This window comes from Eleutherodactylus coqui, chromosome 4, assembly GCF_035609145.1.
Source record: "Eleutherodactylus coqui strain aEleCoq1 chromosome 4, aEleCoq1.hap1, whole genome shotgun sequence".
NCBI lineage: Eukaryota > Metazoa > Chordata > Amphibia > Anura > Eleutherodactylidae > Eleutherodactylus > Eleutherodactylus coqui.
Window position 1 is genome coordinate 151786962 of NC_089840.1, and position 25579 is coordinate 151812540.

Sequence of the window (25579 nt, forward strand, 5' to 3'; positions counted from 1 at the left end):
TTGACCAATAGGGGTGATTAATGCCAGAAGTCTAACTAGTAAGCTAACCAATCTAGCTAATGCTAGAAATCTGACTAATAAGAAGACTAATGCTAGAAGCCTGATCAATTAGGGGACTAATGCTAGAAATCTAATGGGTTCCACAGGAGGTCACTGTTATTAGTTGCGTACCACAGGGATCAGTTTTGGGCACCATAGTTTTTAATATAATTCTGAAAGAGCTGGTAGAAGGATTACATAGTAGAACATATTTACAGATGACCTAAAACTATGAAAAGTAATTAAAACAAGAGAGGAGAGAATGCAGTTACAAATAGACCTGAATTTTAGTTAACTGTAAACGTTAATGGAGCAACCAGTATCAGGCAGCTGCTGCCAAGGCAAATAGGATCATGGGGTGCATCAGAAAAGGTCTAGGGGCACATGATGAGAACATTGTTCTTCCTCTTTACAAGTCACTGGTCAGACCATACATGGAATATTGTGTACAGTTTTATGGACACCATTAGTCACGAAGGACATACCAGAGGTTGACCGGATGCAAAGTTGGGCAACTAAAGTAATAACTGGAATGGGAGGAATTCAATACCCCGAGAGGTTAACAAAATCGGGTTAATTTAGTGTTGAAAAAAGACGGTTAATGGGTGACCCAATAAGTATGTATAGATATATAAGGGGTCAGTACAGAGATCTCTCCCATCATCTATTTATATCCAGGACTGTAACAAGGGGGTGCTCTAATAACCATGTAGAGATATATCAGGGGTCAGTACAGAGATTTCTCCCATCATCTATTTATACCCAGGAATGTAACAAGGGGCACTCTAATAACTTTGTATAAAAATATTAGGGGTCAGTACAGACATGCCTCCCATCATTCATTATACCCAGGACTTTGACTGTAACAAGAGGGCGCTCTCTACATCTAGAGGAAAGAAGATTTCTACACCGACATAGAAGGGGTTCTTTACTCTAAGAGCAGTGAGACTATGGATGTTTCTCCTGAGGATGTGGTGATAGTGAATTCGATAAAAGAGTATAAGAGGGTCCCAGACATGTTTCTTGAGCGTTATAATATTACATGTCATATCACTGATTACGCAGAAGGGTCGGTGATCCGGAGATTATTCTGATTGCGAGATTGGAGTCGGGAAGAAATTTTTTACTTTTATGAGGAAAATTGTCTGCAACGTAATTGGGTTTTTTTTGCCTTCCTCTGGATCAATATTTGGGGTATAACAGGCTGAACTGCTTTGACATATCTCTTTATTTCAGCCTTACTCATTATGTTACTACATAATGTATCCATTACATCCAACAATTTACAGTATTAGGGCTTATTTACACGAGCGTATATCGGCTGGCGTTTTCACGGCCGTCCAATATACGCTTTCATCTGGACAAGTCCCTCACTTTCTGTGCCTCTCCTGGCAGAGGGCGGGATGGGGGCAGAGCTAAGCTCCCACCCCTTGTCCCAGAGCCAGCAATGGGAGTTGGCGGGACAGAGCAGAGCTTAGCTCCGCCCCTATACTGCTCCCTCCAATTGCAAATGCCAGACTGGGGGAGAGAGGCAGAGAGCCGGTGAGGGGGAGGGAAGGATGGGGTGGGGGAATGCTTAGATGGAAGCGTATATCGGCCGGGGCGTGAAAACCCGACCGAAATACGCTCATGTAAATAAGCACTTATGCTGAGGATAGGATTGGTGATAAATGATTGATTGCTGAGGATACGACAGCTGGAAGCCCAGTGTTCATGATTAAAAATATTCTTCAATAGCACAGTGAGCAGTGCTAATTTTGTAACTTTTAAGATGTGGAAAAAAAAGCTATGGCTCTTGGAAGGTGGGGACAAAAGAATGAAAAATCTCTGGTCTTGAATGGGCTAAAGCTGTGGTTTTACCTGAATCTTGTCACTCTTGTTGCTGAAGCAGCCTGTAGAGGTCTTGTCTGTTTGACGGTTACGCAACATTTGCTCATTCATTTGTGAGTATGTATTCGGGACTTCCGAGTCCAAATGGTAAGACAGATTGTGCAAAATACAGGCACAGTTCTCAACTGACTGGAAGGAAGCAAGTGTGCAGAATGATAAAATAATCTGAAGAGAAGGCTTGACTATTGATGAGCAGCATAGTAATATTAGATGGAATGCTTACCTTGTCATCAGGACGATTAGCAAGCACACACTGCTGTATATAATGCATAAGTGCGTCCACTAGCCCCGGGGTACCACGCATGGCCTGACGTCCAACATCTGCAGAGCTGAGGTTCCTGAGGGAGATAATAAGACTTCAGTCTGAAATGTATGAAAATCTGCAAAAGCTAGAATGGAAATAGGTGTCTACATATATTGAAAGAACAGGAAACCTCTAGTAGTTGTATTGATTGTAGAATCACTTCTAAGGAATGGCAGCAGGCTTTCCTCGCCTCTTGCAGAACAAGGAACAGTTTCTTCACATCTTGTATCCAAGCCAGAGATGGTACAACAGGGTACTAGAGCCTCCATGACTGCCCGTATCATGTCTTCTATCCAAGCTATAGGCAGTACAACAGAGCTTGCATGCCCACCCGTTTCCCATCTTGCATCCAAACTACAGACGGTATAACAGGATACTAGGGCCTTCATGCCTGCTCATATCACACCTTGTATCCAAGCTAGAGGTGGTACAACAGGTACTAGAGCCTCCATGCTGCCTGTATCACATCTTGTATCCAAGCTAGATGTGGTACAACAGGGTACTAGAGCCTCCATGCCCTCCAGTATCACATCTTGTATCTAAGCTAGAGGCAGTACAACAGGGTACTAGAGCCTCCATGTCCGTCTGAATCACATCTTGTATCCAAGCTATAGGCAGTACAACAGGATACTAGGGCCTTCATGCCTGCCCGTATCACATCTTTTATCCAAGCTATAGGTGGTACAACAGTGTAAGAGAGCCTCCATGCCTGTCTGTATCACATCTTGTATCCAAACTACAGACGGCACAACCGGATACTAGGGCCTTCATGCCTGCGCATATCACGTCTTGTATCCAAGCTAGAGGTGGTACAACAGGGTACGAGAGCCTCCATGCCGCCTGTATCACTTCTTGTATTAAAGCTAGAGGTGGTACAACAGGGTACTAGAGCCTCCATGCCCGTCCGTATCACATCTTGTATCTTTGTTGCTTCTCATTAGAGTATAACACGTTACTAATATTCTATAACTACAGAGTAGTGATGTGATCAGCAAAATGTACAACCTCTCCTACTCAGTCCCTTAAACAAGCGGGGCATCCAGGAATTTATCTTCTCCACTGCCATCCAGCATTACACAATCAGACATTTTTAACAGGGATGGTGGATCTTCAGTGCTAATATTGCTGATGGAGGCTGAATGCAGTAACCTTTTCTTCTGCAGAAAATGTAGTATTCAATTTTTCCCATTCAAATGAATAGAGAAACATGTAATGCGGGGTGTGGCAAGTTCAGAGTGAGGGGCGTTGTTTCCAGCAACTCTCTGCACTGATTAATAAAGGCTTTCCAAGTGGACATCCTTTCATGACCTCCACATAATGTACAGTAAGTTATGTGCAAAGGTATGTTAATAGTATAGCTTGACTTTAAACAACCATTTGAAGTTAAACATTTTACAAATGTAAAGAGAGTAGCAAACTATTAAAAGCATTTGTTACCTTAAACATCCAGTTGCATTGAAGAATGTTTCGGGATCCAATGAACTCTTCTGACCAAACATTGAATTATCTGCCCAGCCAGAATATGGAATCACAACGCATTCATTCAATACAGGAAGAGCTTCTTTAACCAGTTCTTGCTTCAGCTGATCGGTAGAGGACAAATTCCAAAGCAAACCTGTATGAGACACAGTATGCTATTTCACGTCTTATGATCCAAAAGCAGTCACGATCAAATATTAGATAACAATCTACCCGGAGACCTCAGACCTCAGACCAGTATATCTTGATATTTGATCAGCAGGCCAGAACTGGAAAAAATCTGCCTCCCTAGATGTTCAGGCTCATGCGCGAAAAAGGCAGAACTTGGAGTATGCAGGTAACTAAGATAACTGTAATTAATATCACTGTGCTCGGGGGAATGGGGCATGTAAGAAAAAACACATCCCAAAATAATTACGGTAGGGTCTTCCATGTGCCTCCGCTTGCTGTCTGGTGAATTACAGAACTTACACCTCACTAGGAATAGATCCCATACTGAAAAAGTTTAGCTACTATAAAACACTGACTGCTGTTTTACAGCATTAATAGTAAAAAAAACCAGGAATCTTAAGAACAGCAAGAAAGAATGGGGGATATTGTAGTGTTTTACTCTAAGAATGTCCTTCAGTTCTACAATGCCCCCATGATTGCATATCGCAGGTCGCCGTTTGGAAGGTTTAAAGAGGGAAAACCAGGGATCTCTAGGTGCTGCCCTCTGCAGTAACTCAAAGTCAAATTGGTCAGTGGCACATTGATTCGACACCCACTGTAAATGGGAGTACTGTAGGTCTGATGGGCATGTAGTTATACCGGGGCAGTATAGGGTATTATTGTGCTCTTGTAAAACAGTATTTAAAATCCTCTTCTATTGGTTTATTATTAACATCAGAATGATTGATTGTCTTGGCACACTTTGCACACACATTTTGCCCATACACATTTTGTTGCTCAACTAGGTAATAGCACCCACCCTGCAAGCTCCACCTACATAGCCTCAGACCCTAGAGCCCTCTTGCACTTTTTTTTGGTGGGAGGAGGGAACTACACTTGTGCTAACAGGTCTCCAAATATTTCATTCAAAAAGCCACACACCACAATAAAAATTTAGGATAACAAAAGATGTCCCAATGCAACATTGTAGAGACAAATCTTATGAAAGTCCAGTGGCTATCTTGTCTTATATTACAGATAACTGGCTTGTAAGTGAATTTTAAAGCTGAGTTCACAAGTGGCAGAAAAATTGAGTCGCAAGTCAGCAAGTTGGCAGCAAAATTAGCATTTTACAGCAATTGTGCTGTAGATTCTCTACCAATTTCACCCTTTACATTGAAGGCATTTCAACAACATAACGAGGTTTTACTACAATTGACTTTTATCACCCATCCATAGGATAAGTGATAAAAGTCCTATCTCTGGGTGTCTCATGATTAGCATGCTGTCACTGGATTCTGGAGCAGTAGGAGAATGTGTTTCCTGGAGTGCTGAATCACATTTTATGGATTGAGAATCTGATAGCAAATCTAGACTTGGAGTACACACCTACAAAAACAGTACCTACCTAAATGGACAGTGTAAAATCTCATGAAGGGTTTCAAGGTTTGGTCTACAGCAGGTCCCTTATTTTCAGTAATGGGTAAAGCTAATATAGTGGCCCAGAATTAGGGGTCCCCTCCAGCACCTCTAAATACATGTTTTATGTTTGTCTTGTGCACTGTGTTGTATGTAAAATGAATCAGATTTATGTGTATTAGGCGTCTGTGGGCATGAATGGGTTAATGTCTGGTGTTGTCTGAAAAATGTATTGTTTTTAGAGATGAGCGAACATACTCGTCTGAGCTTGATGCTCGTTCGAGTATTAGGGTGCTCAAAATGCTCGTTACTCGAGACGAGCACCACTTGGTACTCGTCTCGATTAAACGAGCACTGACTATTGAATTCAATGGAGCCGGCAATACAGTCGGCTCCATTGAAAGCAATGGGCTGCCGGCGAGCGCGGGATGAATTTTCAGGAAGGGCTTAAAAATATAAGCCCTTACCTGAAAATCATCCTAAAATGTGTAAAAAAAAAAAAAAATAAAAATAAAAAAAAAATGTATACTCACCTTTCCGCTGCAGCCGGAGTTCAGCCGCGTCTGGCCGGCAGTTCTCCTGAACTTCTCTGAGTAGTATTCAGCAGCCGGGGATTTAAAATCCCCGCCTGCGGAATGAGCTGCCTCTGATTGGTCACAGCCTCACCAATCAGAGGCAGCTCTCACTCACACCCATTCATGAATGAGTGAGTGCTGCCTTTTATTGGCTCAGTGCAGGGACCAATCGGGGGCAGCTTTCAGCTGAATGACAGCTGAGAGCTGCCCCTGATTGGTCCCTGCGCTGAGCCAATAAAAGGCAGCACTCACTCACCCATTCATGAATTCATGAATGGGTGTGGGTGAGAGCTGCCTCTGATTGGTGAGGCTGTGACCAATCAGAGGCAGCTCATTCAGCAGGCGGGGATTTTAAATCCCCGGCTGCTGAATACTACTCAGAGCAGTTCAGGAGAACTGCCGGCCAGACGTGGCTGAACTCCGGCTGCAGCGGAAAGGTGAGTATACATTTTTTTTTTATTTTTACACATTTTAGGATGATTTTCAGGTAAGGGCTTATATTTTTAAGCCCTTCCCGAAAATTCATCCCGCGCTTGCCGGCAGCCCATTGCCCTTCAATGGAGCCGGCTGTATTGCCGGCTCCATTGAATTCAATGGGCTAACATCGTTCTTCTCTGCCAGAGCTGTTACAGCTGTGGCAGAGGAGAACGATCTTTATGCTGACAGTGCGGGGGGGGGGGGGGGTCTCACTCTTGCCACTATTGTGGCTTAAAGGGGTTGTCCCGTGAAAGCAAGTGGGGGTATACACTTCTGTATGGCCATATTAATGTACTTTGTAATGTACATCGTGCATTAAATATGAGCCATACAGAAGTTATTCACTTACCTGTTCCGTTGCTAGCGTCCTCGTCTCCATGGTGCCGTCTAATTTTAGCGTCTAATCGCCCGATTAGACGCGCTTGCGCAGCCCGGTCTTCTCCCTGGTGAATGGGGCCGCTCGTGCCGGAGAGCTGCTCCTCGTAGCTCCGCCCCCGTCACGTGTGCCGATTCCAGCCAATCAGGAGGCTGGAATCGGCAATGGAACGCACAGAGCCCACGGTGCACCATGGGAGAAGACCTGCGGTCCACCGTGGGTGAAGATCCCGGCGGCCATCTTAGCAAGGTAAGGAAGAAGTCGCCGCAGCGCGGGGATTCGGGTAAGTACTATCCGTTTTTTTTTTTTTAACACATGCATCGGGTTTGTCTCGCGCCGAACGGGGGGCCTATTGAATATTAAAAAAACCCGTTTCGGCGCGGGACAACCCCTTTAATAGTGAGATCTCGGAGCCCGAAATGCAGCCCTGCATGTTGCTCCTCGCCTGCCCTATCCATTTCTGTGTTTTTTACATGACTTTGGTGATTTGCTAAGATTTTCACAAATGAAAACCTTAGCGGAGCACCTGTCATATACAAAAATGCTCGAGTCGCCCATTGACTTCAATGGGGTTCGTTACTCGAAACGAACTCTCGAGCATCACTGAAAATTCGACTCAAGTAACGAGCACTCGAGCATTTTGGTGCTCGCTCATCTCTAATTGTTTCGTCTTGTGTGTCATATAAAAGAGTGGTCACATGTCTGTCAGGAGAGAGTGGAGTGTGGAATGAGACAGTCAGTTAGTTAACCAGAGTCAGAGAGTTAGGGAGACATGGAGGAGGCTGAAAGGTGGTCTGCTGTTCCCGCTGGGGCCTATCCTTCCCGAGATACTCCCCATAGTGACTAGCCACACAGCGTGCATGAGCCCAGACCCAGGAAAGCCATGCAAGAACCGTGTGCGTGTGGAGAAATAGTGAAATCGCCAGGGAGCGAGAAAGCCGTGAGTGACTGACAGGAGAGAGAGAATTACCAGTTCTCATTCAGAAAATACACTCTGTGTGCGTGGACTACTTTATTTCATCTGAAAAGTTCACCACAGAGGATGGAACGTTGGCGTCACAAGTGACAAACAGGACTACAGGTAACCACAGTTACTAATTCGTGATCTCCCCTGTCGGTAACAAGGTCGAGTCCCAAGTTACCCTTAGGGAGGAGACAGTAGAGCCCTGTGACAAGGCATTTCTCTACCCCACTGTCTCCTCGGGTAAAGGACTGCTCCTCGGATGCTGCACCAATGCTACAGCATACTCGGGCATTTAAGTCAAGTGCATGCTTCCAACTTTGTGGCAACAATTTGGGAAAACCCTTTCCTGTTCAAAACATGACTGCACTCCTGTCTACAAACAGAAGTCTGTAAAGACATGATTTGATGAGTTTGCTGTGGGGAACTTGAGTGGCTTGTATAAACGTCTGACCTCAACCGCACTGAGCAGCATTGGGGTGAAATGGAATGTGAACCAGTCCTTCTCTTTCAACCTCTGTACCTGACTTCACAAATGCTTTTCTGGATGAATAGGTACAAATTCCAACAGATACACTCCATGATCACATAGTGTGTTAGACTGAAAAAAGACATATGTCCATCCAGTTCAGACTATTACCCCCAATGTTGATCCAGAGGAAGGCAAAAAAAACCTCAATGAGATAGAAGCCAATTTTCATTATTTAAGGAGAAAAATTCCTTCCTGACTCCAATCTGGCAATCAAAATAATCCCCAGATCACCGATTTACGAGGGGCTACTGATAAGTCTTTGGATTCGTGTTCTTTTTTGTTTCTATGGTAACGAATGCTACATCACATGAAAGCCTTATGTGTCTAATATATTTTTTCAAAATTTTGTGTTTGTAGATTATGGCAACAGTGACCTAGGCACGTGGTAAAACAAAATGGCGGAGTCTAAGGCGATATTCACAGCAAATGAGAGCAGAGGAGTGATAAAATTCTTGTTTCTGCAAAGAAAGTCCACAAAGGATATTCATGGTGATATGTCGCAGACATTGGGGGATCAATGCCCTTCATGCTCTACAGTTAATAACTGAGTTGCCAAATTTAAAACGGGCCCCTTCAGCACCAATGATGAGGAACGTAATCGACGACCGAGAGAGGTTGTTGTTATGTCGATTGTCGATGCTCTGCACAACCTCATACTGGAGAAATCGGCCAATTTCAGCTAAAGGAATAGCAGACATCATGGGGATTACTAATGAATGTGTTTGTGTCATCATCCATGAACATTTGAACATGAAGAAGCTATCTGTAAAGTGGGTCCCCAAATGTTTGACAACAGATCAGAAAAGCATGCGAGTGAAAACTTCCCGGTCCGTTTGTCAGCGAACTTCCTGGATCAACTGGTCACTATGGATGAGACCTGGATTTATTTGTATGACCCTGAAACCAAGGAGCAGTCAAAAGAGTGGAGGCACAGTGGTTCTCCTCGCCCAAAGAAGTTCAGGGTGCAAAAATTAGCCACTAAGGTGATGGCGTCTGTGTTCTAGGATAACGAGGGCGTGCTGCTAGTGGACTACCTTCAAAATGGTTCCACCATCAATGCAAGGTATTACATTGAGCTTATGGACCAACTGAAGGCAGCAGTCAAAGTGTCATAGAGCTTTGTAGGCCGCTTGTTGACTTTACACTATAGCTGGTCCTCCTTTACACTTCCTTTTTTTGTTCAGTATTTTGCATTAGTGTTTGTAAGACAATGCCATGAGTAGGTCCAGAACACAGAAAAGGTACAGATCTCTGTTTTATACTTTTTTCTCTAATTATGATTCACTCCTAGTTTGGGTATACTAATGAAAAATACTGATCAAAATTTGCCAGTGTTAATGAGGCCTCATGTATATTTGCTTAGAACTCACATCTACACTACTGCACAAGTTAGCGTGGAAACATTTTACATCAAAGTTCTGACCTGTTATTTGTTTTTGAATCTCCTGGTTTGGGGACCTCCTCAAAAGGCTAACTGCCTCTCGAATGCCTCCATGCCGGCTTGTCTCAAGTTTATTTGGGTTGTTTTTGAAGACAAGATTCCTTAGAGCCCCAGCTGCTGCTAGCTGCACATTTTGATTTGAACTCTTGAAAAGATCTATTAGCTTTGGTATGCCGTTGTACTGGTTGACCTGAGAACAAAAACCAAAATGTACAAATTACTTGATGTATAATTATTTTAGAATGATTAATTAGAAATCATTGATTGTGCCATTACCAGTGCTCACCTTTAAAGAGTTGCGGAACTATTTTCTTTAAATGTACAGAACAGGTGATTCTAAGCAGTTTTGCAATAGAACTTATTAGCCTATTCTGTACATTTTTTGTACAAACCCCTCTTCAGTTATGGAGCTAGGGGAAGATGAGGCTTGGAAATCCATCTTCAACTAGCTACTATAACTGCATAACTGAAGAGGATGCTCCAGCTGTGCCTGTACAGTACTCTCTAGTGCAGGCTCAGCTGTTCCATAGTAACAGTTTATTAACACTTTTGTTTTGTATTTCATTTGCAAACTTACCTAGTCCTGTGCCCTCAAGATGGGTCCCCCAGTGTTGGTGTTATTAACCCCCCCCGACTATAGTCCCCGACACAGTGTATGAAAAAGCCGTTCTGTGCTGCAGATGGCTTCTCCTCTTAAGGCCGCCTGCACACGGGCGGAAATCCCGCGGTGGGATTTTCCCACGGGATTTCCGCCGCTCAAAGCCTGCATAGGAGTGCATTACAATACACACTCCTATACAGACGGCCGCGGTTTGGCCGCGCGAAATCTCGCGCGGCAAACAAACCGCGGCATGTCCTATTTTTGTGCGGGGCTCGCAGAGCCTCGCACAGAAACGTCACTCACCTGGCCGCCGGCTCCGGTCTGTGCATGCGCCGGCTGCCCGGCAGCTGGCACATGAAAGAGCCGGGGCCACCGGGCGCGGGTGAGTACGCGCTCGTCTCTGCAGGCGCTCAGGTCGGGTCTCGCGGCGAGAATTCTCGCTGCCGGATCCGACCCGCTCGTCTGCAGGCGGCCTTACAGTGCCCCCCATTGCCGCCGAACCTGCTGCATTTTCACAGTCTTAGTGCATCGGATGTACAGTAGTATATGTCACAAAATTACCCTATGCATATCCTTTAGATATCTGTCTAGAATAATTTAGTGAATCCTGTATGGCAAATACTAAGGCGAATAGATGAAGCAGCAAATCACAATGAGGTAATTATTATGGGAGACTTTAACTATCCAGATATAAACTGGGAAACTGCAATCTGCAGATCTCATACAGGTAACAAGTTTCTGTCAATTACTAAAGATAATCATCTTACCCAACTTGTACAGGACCCGACTAGAGGGACCGCCATTGTGGACTTAATATTAATGAGCAGACCTGACAAAATAACAGGGGTGCAGGTTGGGGGCACCTGGGAAGGAGCTACCATAATATAATACTTTCCACTTGTCTTTCAATGTTTTATTGGAGAGCCATAAAATACTAAACTTTAGGAAGACAAATTTCAATCAGCTTAGAAATGCGCTTAACCTTATTGACTGGGACAATGTCCTTCTAAACAGCTCTGCTACATACATGTCACACATGCGCAGCTCTGTTACATGCATGTCACACATGCGCAGCTCTGCTACATGCATGTCACACATGCGCAGCTCTGCTACATGCATGTCACACGTGCGCAGCTCTGCTACATGCATGTCACACGTGCGCAGCTCTGCTACATGCATGTCACACGTGCTCAGCTCTGCTACATGCATGTCACACGTGCTCAGCTCTGCTACATGCATGTCACACGTGCTCAGCTCTGCTACATGCATGTCACACGTGCTCAGCTCTGCTACATGCATGTCACACGTGCTCAGCTCTGCTACATGCATGTCACACGTGCTCAGCTCTGCTACATGCATGTCACACGTGCTCAGCTCTGCTACATGCATGTCACACGTGCTCAGCTCTGCTACATGCATGTCACACGTGCTCAGCTCTGCTACATGCATGTCACACGTGCTCAGCTCTGCTACATGCATGTCACACGTGCTCAGCTCTGCTACATGCATGTCACACGTGCTCAGCTCTGCCACATGCATGTCACACGCGCAGCTCTGCCGCATGCATGTCACACGCGCAGCTCTGCCGCATGCATGTCACACACGCAGCTCTGCCGCATGCATGTCACACACGCAGCTCTGCCGCATGCATGTCACACACGCAGCTCTACCGCATGCATGTCACACACGCAGCTCTGCCGCATGCATGTCACACACGCAGCTCTGCCGCATGCATGTCACACACGCAGCTCTGCCACATGCATGTCACACACGCAGCTCTGCCACATGCATGTCACACACGCAGCTCTGCAACACGTGTGTGTCACACACACAGCTCTGCTACGTATGCGCCTCAGACACACATGGTTCTGCTATGCGCATGACACGCACACGGTTCTATTACGCGCACGTGCCACACATGTAGACACATGGCTCTGCTACATGCGCACATCACACTCAGCTATACTATACGTGCCTCACACACACAGCACTGCTATGCATGTGACATACACATACGGCTCTGCTAAATGCACACGTAACACATGGCTCTGCTATGTCCACGCGTCCCATACACTGGTCTGCTACAATGCTCACATCACACACACACAGCTCTGCTACTCGTGTGACACACACACAGCTCTGCTACTTGCGCGCAACACACACGCAGCTCTGCTACACGCGTGACACACACACGGCCCTGCTATTTGCGCTCGTCACACAGGCTGCTCTGCTACACGCACATGTTACACACACAATGCTCTGCTATGTGCGCACCCCCCACACACACACATGGCTCTGCTATGTACAGGCAACAATCACACACACTGCTCTAATACGTGTGCGTATCACACACACGGCTTTGCTATGCGCGCATCACTCACACACACAGCTGTGCTACATTATAATAGGGATCACAGCCGAGTCCTGCACACCCGGGTCCTGTAAGCACACTGCTGTTGTCCGCCATCATGTGATCACAGGACGGAGCTTAGAGCCCAGGTGACTGATAACATGAAGGTGACCTCCTCACAGGCCCTGGAAGCACACGGCTGCTGTCGGTCATGTGACCTCCCGGGATTCTTTGCTACTGCAGAGCTGGAGGGTGAAACTAGACCCTGGCAGCTCTGCAAGTGACTAATCTTACTACAGGGGTTGCTTTCCCCTTTAATTGGGGCTCCTATGGACGCCCCAGCTACAGTGGGAAAGTGTCAAAAAAAAAAAGTGAATGTCCCGCAGAGGTCTTGCATGATATCATGGGGGAGATTGATAGTAAAAAACACAATTACATATACAAGTAAATAAAAATGACAAAATAAAACAACAATATATACATAAGAAGAAAAATAACACAAAGCAGATGCCAACAAAAACCGTCGCCGTATGCGCCCTGTAATCCAAAGCTATACATATTATATATCAAAATGTCCAAAACAAATAGAGGAACCTATTACCATACTTTATTTTAGTGTATTTAAAAAAAAAAAACTATAAATGTTAAAAAATCATTATTTTTAGCATTTTACCCCCAATAAAACTAAAAAACGGAAATAAAAGTCAGTGAAAAAGATATTTAAAAAAATCGCCCTATATGTCACGGAAAAAAAAACACAGCAAAAATAATTTTGGTAGCTAAAGGAAAAAAATTAGAGCAGTAAAACCGCCACATGGGTAAAATCCCTAAAAAGTGTCTGGTCCTTAAGGTACAAAACAACCTGGTCCTTAAGGGGTTAAAAATCCATTTATATGTGCAGAAAAATATTTGAATCATGTTCAAATCATAAAAAAGAGATGAATTAGAAGCTATTATTGGGATCACATTCACGTTATTGAAGAAAACAGGTTTGTTGACGTGTTTTGGACACTAGTCCTTAGAGTACTCTTATACAGGACAATCTGTAGGGCAACAGAGGCCCGGCAGGTTGTCCCAGCGATAATGGTTCCTAGGTTTTACACAAGAAAGCGCATCACTGACTGAATGGAGACGGAGCGGCTGGGGATCGTTCGGGCCGTCCACCTCCATTCACCGGAAACAGGCAGTCCACAAGTGATACCACCAGTTTACATGGAACAATATGTTGTTCAGTCTCTGCATCCATTTACACTGAACCTTAATCTATCAGATTCTCACTGGATTGCAGGAAACCGTCCCTTGTAAAAGTACACATAACAAAAATCTTCTAGGAAGACCAAACCTATGGGACCATCACTACATATAGCCTATATACTCAATGCTACATATATACGAAGCAACTAACTAAATAAATAGGACAGTCCCTTCTTATAGCCTACATACTAAATGTTACATTTTTATCAAGTAACTAGATGCAAAAAAACATCCTTTCTTACAGCCTATATACTGAATTTTACACTTGTAGCAGGTATCTAGATATATACCGTAGTACAGTCCCTTCTTACAGCCTATATAGTAAATGTTACATATCTAGCTACTAACTAGCTATATAGGGTGCCCATTCTTACAACCTACTATATACTGAATGTTTCATATGTAGCAAGTAACTAGATATATAGGACGTTCCCTTCTTTCAGTCTATATACTGAATGTTACATATGTAGCAAGTAACTAGATATATATAGGAAGTCCCTTCTTACACCCCAAATATTAAATGATACACATGTAGCAAATAACTAGATATATAGGATGTCCTTCTTAAGGCCTCATGTCGACGGGGAAAATAAAATTTAAAATCTGCAGCGGATCACCCGCGTGCATGATCCGCACCTAAAATTTCCCATTGGAATGCATTGACCACCCGCGGGTAGATAAATAGCTGCGGATGGTAATTTAAAGTGATTTTTAAATTTCGAGCACGTGAAAAAAAACGCGACATGCTCCATTTAAGTGCGGATAACGCGTGCGGGAGCTCATAAAGCTCAAAGCTCAATTGATCTCCCGCATAAAAAAAAAAAAGGAATTTAAGCTCATCCGCACTGCATCCGCAGCAGAAATCCGCGTTGCATATCCGCAGCGGACCTGATTTTCCTTGTGGACATGGGGCCTAAAGCCTACATACTGAGGCCTCCTGCCCACGGGGAAAATCAGGCCCGCTACGGATTCTCCATGGAGAATCCGTAGCGGGGCCCTGCGGACATGAGGGCTAAAAGTAAGAATAAACTCACCTGCTGCGGGCCGTGCGTGTCTTCCCTTCTTCGCGGCCGAATCTTCTTTCTTCGGCCCGGCGGATGTGCTCAGCGCGCCTTCTTACAGCCTATATACTGAATGTTACATATGCCGCAAGTAACTAGATATATATGATGTCCCTTCTTAGATTCTATATACTGAATATTACATATGTAGCAAGTAACAAGATATATAGGACGTCACTTCTTACAGCCTATATACTGAATGTTACATATGTAGCAGGTAACTCGATATATAGGACATCCCTTCTTACAGCCTATGTATGGAATGTTACTTCAGTAGCAAGTAACTAGATATATAGGACGGTCCATCACTACATCCTATATACTGAACGTTACATATGTAGCAAGTAACTAGATATATAGGAAGACCCTTTCTTACAGCCTATGTACTGCATGCTGTACATATAGCAGCCAACATAAATATACAGGACCGTCCTTCTTACAGTTTACATACTGATTGTTACATATGCAGCAAGTAACTAGACGTATAGGACATCCCTTCTTGCAGCCTACAGACTGATTGTTACATATGTAGCAGGTAACTAGATATATACGACGGTCCCTTCCTACAGTCTTATATACTGAATATTACATATGAAGCAGGTAACTAGATACATAGAATGGCCTCTTCTTGCAGCCTATATACTGAATGTTACATATGCAGCAAGTAAACTACATATATAGGACGTCCCTTCTTACAGCCTGTGTACTGTATGTTACATATGTAGCAAGTAACTAGGTATATAGGATGTTCCTTCTCACAGCCTAAATACTGAATATTACATACGTAGCAACTTAGTAGGTAAATAGGACATCCCTTCTTACAGCCTATACACTGAAAGTTACATATGTAGCAAGTAAGCTAGATATATAGGACATCCCTTTTTACAGCCTACATACTGAATTATACATATGTTGCAGGTAACTAGATATGGTATTAGTGTATCTTGACGCCACCGGAAGCTAGGGGTTTGACAGGAGGAACGCCCCTCTCACACCCCTGGCTTCCGATCGGCGGAATACTTTAAGGTCCTAGAAGGTCAGTGAGCCTTAGTATGTTAGCCAGCGCTGATGTGCTGCACCCCTGTCACAGACCCTGTGCTGTTGCCTTCCTGTGGCAGTCCCCGCCGCTGTAGCCTCCCTTCATTAGTGATGCACTGAGCTGTGTGCCCAGTGCCGGTGTGAGATCCGTCTTCTGCTCGTCCGCCGGCTCTCATTGTGTCAGTGCCCCCCCCCATATGTTACATGTAGCAAGTAACTAGATATATAGGATGTCCCTTCTAACAGCCTACATACTGAATGTTAGATATGGAGCAAGTTGCTAGATGTACAGGATGTGTGCACTTTTGCAAATGGTAAGTTGTTTCATTTTTAGTAGAAGGAGTAAAAAATTTAGTTGTATTTGCATATCTACGTTGTTGTCAACCCCCTCACTGCTGTTTAACATGATGGGGGAAAGTCAATTAGTTAGAACTCTTTAAAATATTTATTGTTTCAGTTTTGTTTATAATTTCAGTCAGTACTCCAAAATAACAGTTGGCATACATATGTATATAGCTGTGTATAGTTATATCAACCCCAAAAAGATCAAGAGATCTATAGTCTCAATATACAGATTGGTAATAATTTTTTTTATATATATTTCTAATCATCACAAGTTTCACAAGAGAATGCAGCCCTCTCACAAAAACAGTACATCATCAGTCAAATATGCATTAGGGTGGCTTCAGACGAGCGTGTATTTTGTGCGTACATACGCACGCACAAAAACATGCGTCTATTAGCCCCATTGCATTCACTATGGTGTGTGCACATGTCCGTGCTTTAAAGGTGTGTGCCTGCTAAGATAAGACATGCGTGCACCATAGTGAATGCACGCATTGTGTTCAATGGAGCGGCGGCTGCTGCCGGCGGCTCCATTGAAAACAATGGTCTGCCAGGACTCCTGCATTATTTTTCAGGGAAGGGCTTTTACATAGAAGCCTTTCCCTGAAAAACAAAAATTTTAGTGTAAAAAAAATAAATAAATAAACTTACCTGTCCACCGCTGCTGTGTCCCCTGCGGGGATGATGAACACATCTGGCACATGTGGCAGATGTTTCTTTCATCCCCGCTAGTAAAAAGAATTCCCTGCTGCTACATCTGCCACATCTGTGACAGATGCAGCAGAGGAATTCTTCAATTCTCCGGTAGAGGATTCTGCTGCTGGCACCCTGTCAATTGATTTTTTTTTTTGTTTTTTACAGCACTTTTACTGTATTTTCAGGGAAGAGTTTATATTTAAAGCCCTTCCCTGAAATCCATTGATAGGGTGCCAGCAGCAGAATCCTCTACCGCAGCTGTCATGTGTGACAGCTGCAGTAGAGAATTGAGGAATTCCTCTGCTGCATCTGTCACAGATGAGGCAGATGTAGCAGCAGGGAATTCTTTTTACTAGCGGGGATGAAAGATACATCTGCCGCATGCGGCAGACGTGTTCTTTATCCCCGCAGGGGACACAGCAGCAGCGGACAGGTAAGTTTATTTTTTTATTTTTATTTTTTTAGCCTAAAATTTTAGTTTTTCAGGGAAGGGCTTATATGTAAAGCCCTTCCCTGAAAAACAATGCAGGGGTGCCGGCAGAACATTGTTTTCAATGGAGCCGCCGGCAGCAGCCATGGCTCCGTTGACAACTATGCACGGACAGGGTTCAGGTGTGTTTTTGCACGTACCGAGAGAGGTTGACGTTCCGGGGATTGTCGATTCTGTGCATAACCTCATACTGGAGAATCGTCGAATTTCAGCTAAAGGAATAGCAGACATCATGGGGATTTCTTGTGAACGTGTTTGTGTCATTATCCATGAACATTTGAACATGAAGAAGCTATATGCAAAGTGGGTCCCCAAATGTTTGACAACAGATCAGAAAAGCATGCAAGTGAAAACTTCCCGGTCCATTTGTCAGCGTTTCCGGACTGAAGAACTTCCTGGATCAACTGGTCACTATGGATGAGATCTGGATTTATTTGTATGACCCTGAAACCAAGCAGCAGTCAAAAGAGTGGAGGCACAGTTCTCCTTGCCTAAAGAAGTTCAGGGTGCAAAAATTAGCCACTAAGGTGATGGTGTCTTTGTTCTGGGATAAGGAGGGCGTGCTGCTAGTGGACTACCTTCAAAATGGTTCCACCATCAATGCAAGGTATTACATTGAACTTTTGGACCAACTGAAGGCAGCTCTGAAGGCCAAAAGGCACGGCAAGCTGTCCAAAGGAATCTTGTTCCTGCAAGACAACGCCTCCGCTTACACTGCACAAGCGACCACAGCAAAACTGGTGGAGCTAGACTTCCAGATCGTTGACCACCCACCTTATTCACCAGATCTAGCTCCCTCTGACTATCATCTGTTTCCAAACCTGAAGAAACACCTCAAGGGACCACATTTCACACCATTTCTGACGCCATGGCTGCTATGGATGACTGGTTTGAGGCACAACCGAAATCCTTCTTTTTGCAAGGCTTACAGAACTTGGAATACCAAGTGTGTTGACATCAGTGGAGAGTATGTGGAATAAATGTAAAGTTTCATCTTCCTATCCCGTTTTTTTCTGGGTAAAGCCAAAGACTTTGATGGTTGATGTCCCATATGCGTGTTACAATGTATAACCAGCATCATCTCACAATACATTAATAGTAGTCACATGTTACCACGCAAAATAAATGAACATACTTATACCACATAAAGCCCCGACCTTGATACACACCCCAACACAGTGTTTTGCCCAAAGGATGGCACAGGGTTTACTTGGACCTGTGTGTGAAATGGTGGTCTAAGGTCGCTCTCCTACTAGTGCTTTTTATGCATCATTTTTGTGAGCATTTGCTTCCATTTTTACTGCATGTTTTGTTCAGTAACAACGCAGGCATAGCAAGCTGACAATGTCACTTTTTCCCCCCTCCTGGTGACATAGTACACAGCGTTTTTACTGAAGTTTTTAACGCACCCCATTCATTCTAATGAGCTACGCAGGGTGTCAAAAATGCACTACAACGCTAAAAATAGAACATGCAGCGTTCGTTTAGTGCACATTAAAAACACTGCGCTAAAACGCATCTGAGAGGCCCCATTGAAATGAATGGAGGCTTAGTGCAGCGTTTTTCAAAAACCGCCTGTGTGAGAGTGGCGTACGGGTGCTATTACATAGGAACAAGCATCTCTTAGTGAATAGAGCTGGCCGGGAATTGTTCCCTCTGCCTCCTTTCACAGTATGCCGGCAGTCACCATAGATAATCGACTACATATTCACACAGGTCGATCCATCGTTTAAGTTTCTAGGCAGGCAGAAACTGAAGAGTAACGAAAAGCAAACAAATTCAGTCATACAGTTGGGGCATGTGTTTACACGGAATGATAATCGTCTAGATTCTCACTGGATCACGGGAGACTGAATATATCGGTTCGCGTAAAAGGCCCTTAAGTAAATCAGCCGCAATGTATGTGCTCCTTCACTGCCCTACAAGTTAATTTGATATGTTACTTTGTTTCCTGACTTTCCCAAGTGGTCAGGGTCAGTAGTCTCATACTCGGGGCCGGAGGTGATGGAAGCAGTGGAGAGAAGAGGCATCTGATTTTTCTATGTGATGTGTACAAGGGCAGAAGGGAGGTAAGCAAAATGTTCAGACTTTTATAAACACAGCGATACCAAATATGTGGGCCTTTTTTCATTGCTAATAATTTTTTATGGGAAATGTTTTTTTAAACTTTTAATATTTTTTATTTTATTTTGTTTCAGACTTAAAAATAAAAAATGTTATCAAACCTTTTTCTACATTTTCTTTAGTTGTCATAGGAAACTTGAACTTGTGATCACTTGTACTATATTCTATAATACTTAAAGGGGTTGTCCCGCGAAACAAAGTGGGGGTATACACTTCTGTATGGCCATATTAATGCACTTTGTAATGTACATTGTGCATTAATTATGAGCCATACAGAAGTTATTCACTTACCTGTTCTGTTGCTAGCGTCCTCGTCTCCATGGTGCCCTCTAATTTTCAGCGCCTAATCGCCCGATTAGACGCGCTTGCGCAGTCCGGTCTTCTTCTTTTCTGAATGGGGCCGCTCGTGCCGGAGAGCAGCTCCTCGTAGCTCCGCCCCGTCACGTGTGCCGATTCCAGCCAATCAGGAGGCTGGAATCGGCAATGGACCGCACAGAAGACCTGCGGTCAACCGAGGGTGAAGATCCCGGCGGCCATCTTCGCAAGGTAAGTAAGAAGTCACCGGAGCGCGAGGATTCAGGTAAGCACTATCCGTTTTTTTTTTTTTTTAACCCCTGCATCGGGTTTGTCTCGCGCCGAACGGGGGGCTATTGAAAAAAAAACAAAAAACGTTTCGGCACGGGACAACCCCTTTAAGTATTGCAGTATACAGTCATTTCCAATGTTACCTATTAAGCACTGCCACAGGCATCCATGCATGTCAGCCCCTATGATGGCTTATTGGCACCCTATGATTGCGTCCAAGACGGCTGTTAAGACAAGTGGTCAGTTTTGACAGCGAGATCTAAATAGCTAACAGCCACAATCAAAGTCTACCGCAGCTGTTGCTGAAGACTGTAAGCTGTCAAAAACAGCTGATTGCCACCAACTATGGAGTGTACTGGGCTGTCAAACCTTCTCCATACATTGTTTGCGCCTGCATGGCTTATATTTATGTGACACAGTAAGGAAGAGGTTGTGTTTACTTCCAGTTAGAGATGAGCGAGCACCAAAATGCTCGGGTGCTCGTTACTCGGGACGAACTTTTCGCGATGCTCGAGGGTTCGTTTCGAGTAACGAACCCCATTGAAGTCAATGGGCGACCCGAGCATTTTTGTATTTCGCCGATGCTCGCTAAGGTTTTCATGTGTGAAAATCTGGGCAATTCAAGAAAGTGATGGGAACGACACAGCAACGGATAGGGCAGGCGAGGGGCTACATGTTGGGCTGCATCTCAAGTTCACAGGTCCCACTATTAAGCCACAATAGCGGCAAGAGTGGGCCCCCCCCCTCCCAAAAACTTTTACTTCTGAAAAGCCCTCATTAGCATGGCATACCTTTGCTAAGCACCACACTACCTCCAACAAAGCACAATCACTGCCTGCATGATACTCCACTGCCACTTCTCCTGGGTTACATGCTGCCCAACCGCCCCCCCTCCCCCCCACAGCGCACACCAAAGTGTCCCTGCGCAGCCTTCAGCTGCCCTCATGCCACACCACCCTCTTGTCTATTTAGAAGTGCGTCTGCCATGACGAGGAACCGCAGGCACACACTGCAGAGGGTTGGCACGGCTAGGCAGCGACCCTCTTTAAAAGGGGCGGGGCGATAGCCCACAATGCTGTACAGAAGCAATGAGAAATAGAATCCTGTGCCACCGCCATCAGGAGCTGCACACGTGGGCATAGCAATGGGGAACCTATGTGCCACACACTATTCATTCTGTCAAGGTGTCTCTGCATGCCCCAGTCAGACCGGGCTTTTTAATTCATAGACACAGGCAGGTACAACTCCCTATTGTGAAGTCCCTGTCGACCGACAGCATGGGTGGCTCCCTGGAACCCACCGGCGATACACAAAAATATCCCATTGCATTGCCCAACACAGCTGAGGTAGTAATGTCGTGCTTAATGCAGGTGGGCTTTGGCCCACACTGCATGTCCCAGTCAGACTGGGGTTCTTTACAAGTGGAAACAGATGCATTTATAATTCCCTGTGGACCCACAGCATGGGTGGGTGCCAGGAAGCCACCGGCGGTACATAGAAATATCCCATTGCATTGCCCAACACAGCTGAGGTAGTAATGTCGTGCTTAATGCAGGTGGGCTTCGGCCCACACTGCATGCCCCAGTCTGACTGGGGTTCCTTAGATGTGGAAACGGATGCATTTATAATTCCCTGTGGACCCACAGCATGGGTGGCTCCCTGGAACCCACCGGCGATACACAAAAATATCCCATTGCATTGCCCAACACAGCTGAGGTAGTAATGTCGTGCTTAATGCAGGTGGGCTTCGGCCCACACTGCATGCCCCAGTCTGACTGGGGTTCTTTAGATGTGGTTTCAGATGCATTTATAATTCTCTGTGGACCCACAGCATGGGTGGGTGCCAGGAAGTCACCGGCGGTACATAAATATATCCCATTGCATTGCCCAACACAGCGGATGTAACGTCAGCTGTAATGCAGGTGGGCTAAAAATTCATTTGATTACACTGTAGGCGAGGGCCCACAAAAATTGCTGTATCAACAGTACTAATGTACATCAGAAAAATTGGCCATGGCCAACCAAGAGGGCAGGTGAAACCCATTAATCGCTTTGGTTAATGTGGCTTAAGTGGTAACTAGGCCTGGAGGCAGCCCAGTTTAACGAAAAATTGGTTGAAGTTAAAGTTTCAACGCTTTTAAGAGCATTGAAACGTATAAAAATTTTTTAGAAAAATTAGATGAGTGAGCCTTGTGGCCCTAAGAAAAATTGCCCGTTCGGCGTGATTACGTGAGGTTTCAGGAGGAGGAGCAGGAGGAGGAGGAGGAGGAATATTATACACAGATTGATGAAGCAGAAATGTCCCCCTTTTGGATGGTGAGAGAGAACGATGCTTCCATCCGCGGGTGCAGCCTACGTATTGCTTAGGTATCGCTGCTGTCCGCTGTTGGAGAAGAGAAGTCTGGGGAAATCCAGGCTTTGTTCATCTTGATGAGTGTAAGCCTGTCGGCACTGTCGGTTGACAGGTGGGTACGCTTATCCGTGATGATTCCCCCAGCCACACTAAACACACTCTCTGACAAGACGCTAGCCGCAGGACAAGCAAGCACCTCCAGGGCATACAGCGCGAGTTCAGGCCACGTGTCCAGCTTCGACACCCAGTAGTTGTAGGTGGCAGAGGCGTCACCGAGGATGGTCGTGCGATCGGCTACGTACTCCCTCACCATCCTTTTACAGTGCTCCCGCCGACTCAGCCTTGACTGGGGAGCGGTGACACAGTCTTGCTGGGGAGCCATAAAGCTGGCAAAGGCCTTGGAGAATGTTCCCCTGCCTGCGCTGTACATGCTGCCTGATCTCTGCGCCTCCCCTGCTACCTGGCCCTCGGAACTGCGCCTTCTGCCACTAGCGCTGTCGGATGGGAAGTTTACCATCAGTTTGTCCACCAGCGCCCTGTGGTATAGCATCATTCTCGAACCCCTTTCCTCTTCGGGAATGAGAGTGCAAAGGCTCTCCTTATACCGTGGGTCGAGCAGTGTGTACACCCAGTAATCCGTAGTGGCCAGAATGCGTGTAACGCGAGGGTCACGAGAAAGGCATCCTAACATGAAGTCAGCCATGTGTGCCAGGGTACCTGTACGCAACACATGGCTGTCTTCACTAGGAAGATCACTTTCAGGATCCTCCTCCTCCTCCTCTTCCTCCTCCTCAGGCCATACACGCTGAAAGGATGACAGGCAAGCAGCATGGGTACCGTCAGCAGTGGGCCAAGATGTCTCTTCCCCCTCCTCCTCATCTTCTTCTTCCTCCTCCTCCTCCTCCTCCTCACCGCGCTGAGATATAGACAGGAGGGTGCTCTGACTATCCAGCGACATACTGTCTTCCCCCGGCTCTGTTTCCGAGCGCAAAGAGTCTGCCTTTATGCTTTGCAGGGAACTTCTCAAGATGCATAGCAGAGGAATGGTGACGCTAATGATTGCAGCATCGCCGCTCACCACCTGGGTAGACTCCTCAAATTTTCCAAGGACCTGGCAGATGTCTGCCAACCAGGCCCACTCTTCTGTAAATAATTGAGGAGGCTGACTCCCACTGCGCCGCGCAAGTTGGAGTTGGTATTCCACTATAGCTCTACGCTGCTCATAGAGTCTGGCCAACATGTGGAGCGTAGAGTTCCACTGTGTGGGCACGTCGCACAGCAGTCGGTGCACTGGCAGATTAAACCTATGTTGCAGTGTCCGCAGGGTGGCAGCGTGCGTGTGGGATTTGCGGAAATGTGCGCAGAGCTGGCGCACCTTTCCGAGCAGGTATGACAAGTGGGGGTAGCTTTTCAGAAAGCGCTGAACCACCAAATTAAAGACATGGGCCAGGCATGGCACGTGTGTGAGGCTGCCGAGCTGCAGAGCCGCCACCAGCTTACGGCCGTTGTCACACACGACCATGCCCGGTTGGAGGCTCAGCGGCGCAAGCCAGTGGTCGGTCTGCTCTGTCAGACCCTGCAGCAGTTCGTTGGCCGTGTGCCTCTTCTCTCCTAAGCTGAGTAGTTTCAGCACGGCCTGCTGACGCTTGCCCACCGCTGTGCTGCCACGCCGCGTGACACCGACTGCTGGCGACGTGCTGCTGACACATCTTGATTGCGAGACAGAGGTTGCGTTGGAGGAGGAGGAGGAGGAAGGTGGTTTAGTGGAGGAAGCATACACCGTCGCAGATACCACCACCGAGCTGGGGCCCGCAATTCTGGGGGTGGGTAGGACGTGAGCGGTCCCAGGCTCTGACTCTGTCCCAGCCTCCACTAAATTCACTCAATGTGCCGTCAGGGAGATATAGTGGCCCTGCCCGCCTGTGCTTGTCCACGTGTCCGTTGTTAAGTGGACCTTGGCAGTAACCGCGTTGGTGAGGGCGCGTACAATGTTGCGGGAGACGTGGTCGTGCAGGCCTGGGACGGCACATCGGGAAAAGTAGTGGCGACTGGGAACCGAGTAGCGCGGGGCAGCCGCCGCCATCATGCTTTTGAAAGCCTCCGTTTCCACAAGCCTATACGGCAGCATCTCTAGGCTGATCAATTTTGCAATGTGCACGGTTAACGCTTCAGCGTGCGGGTGCGTGGCGTCGTACTTGCGCTTGCGCTCAAACTGTGGCACTAGCGACGTCTGGACGCTACGCTGAGAGACATTGCTGGATGGGGCCGAGGACAGCGGAGGTGATGGTGTGGGTGCAGGCCAGGAGACGGTAGTGCCTGTGTCCTCAGAGGGGGGTTGGATCTCAGTGGCAGGTTGGGGCACAGGGGGAGAGGCAGTGGTGCAAACCGGAGGCGGTGAACGGGCATCGTCCCACCTTGTGGGGTGCTTGGCCATCATATGCCTGCGCATGCTGTTGGTGGTGCCTCCCCAGCTGATCTTGGCGCGACAAAGGTTGCACACCACAGTTCGTCGGTCGTCAGGCGTCTCTGTGAAAAACTGCCACACCGTAGAGCACCTTGACCTGTGCAGGGTGGCATGGCGCGAGGGGGCGCTTTGGGAAACAGTTGGTGGATTATTCGGTCTGGCCCTGCCTCTACCCCTGGACACCGCACTGGCTCGGCCTGTGCCCACACCCTCACTTGGCCCTCCGCGTCCTTGGCCGCGTCCACGTCCTCTAGGCCTACCCCTACCCCTCAGCATGCTGTATTAGCAGTGATTTGATTTCCCAGGCAGGAAAGAAATTGGCGCAAGGCTGCACTGAACCGAGTAACGAGCATCCCGAACACCGTAATATTCGCACGAATATCAAGCTCGGACAAGTACGTTCGCTCATCTCTACTTCCAGTGGTTAAGAATCTGTTTTCGTCATGTTATGGACACACAGGTTAATAGCTTGTTAGGCTGGGTTCACACAAGCGGAATTGATGCAGAATTTCCGTGCAGACTTTCTGCACAGAAATTCCCCCGGCAATTTTTATCCCAGGATAAAGCAGCAAAGT

At 46.2% G+C, this 25579-nt stretch overlaps 1 protein-coding gene across 1 annotated transcript in view; it reads right to left on the bottom strand.

Moving 5' to 3' along the window:
- PKP1 (plakophilin 1) overlaps window positions 1–25579 on the bottom strand; it is a 69566-nt gene that overhangs the window by 26814 nt on the left and 17173 nt on the right. The window contains exons 5-8 of the mRNA XM_066600321.1: window positions 9626–9833; window positions 3671–3848; window positions 2153–2267; window positions 1900–2058 (exon numbers count right to left, since the gene is read on the bottom strand). Of these exons, the coding sequence (XP_066456418.1) occupies window positions 1900–2058; window positions 2153–2267; window positions 3671–3848; window positions 9626–9833 (660 nt within the window). The remainder of the gene's footprint in view (window positions 1–1899; window positions 2059–2152; window positions 2268–3670; window positions 3849–9625; window positions 9834–25579) is intronic.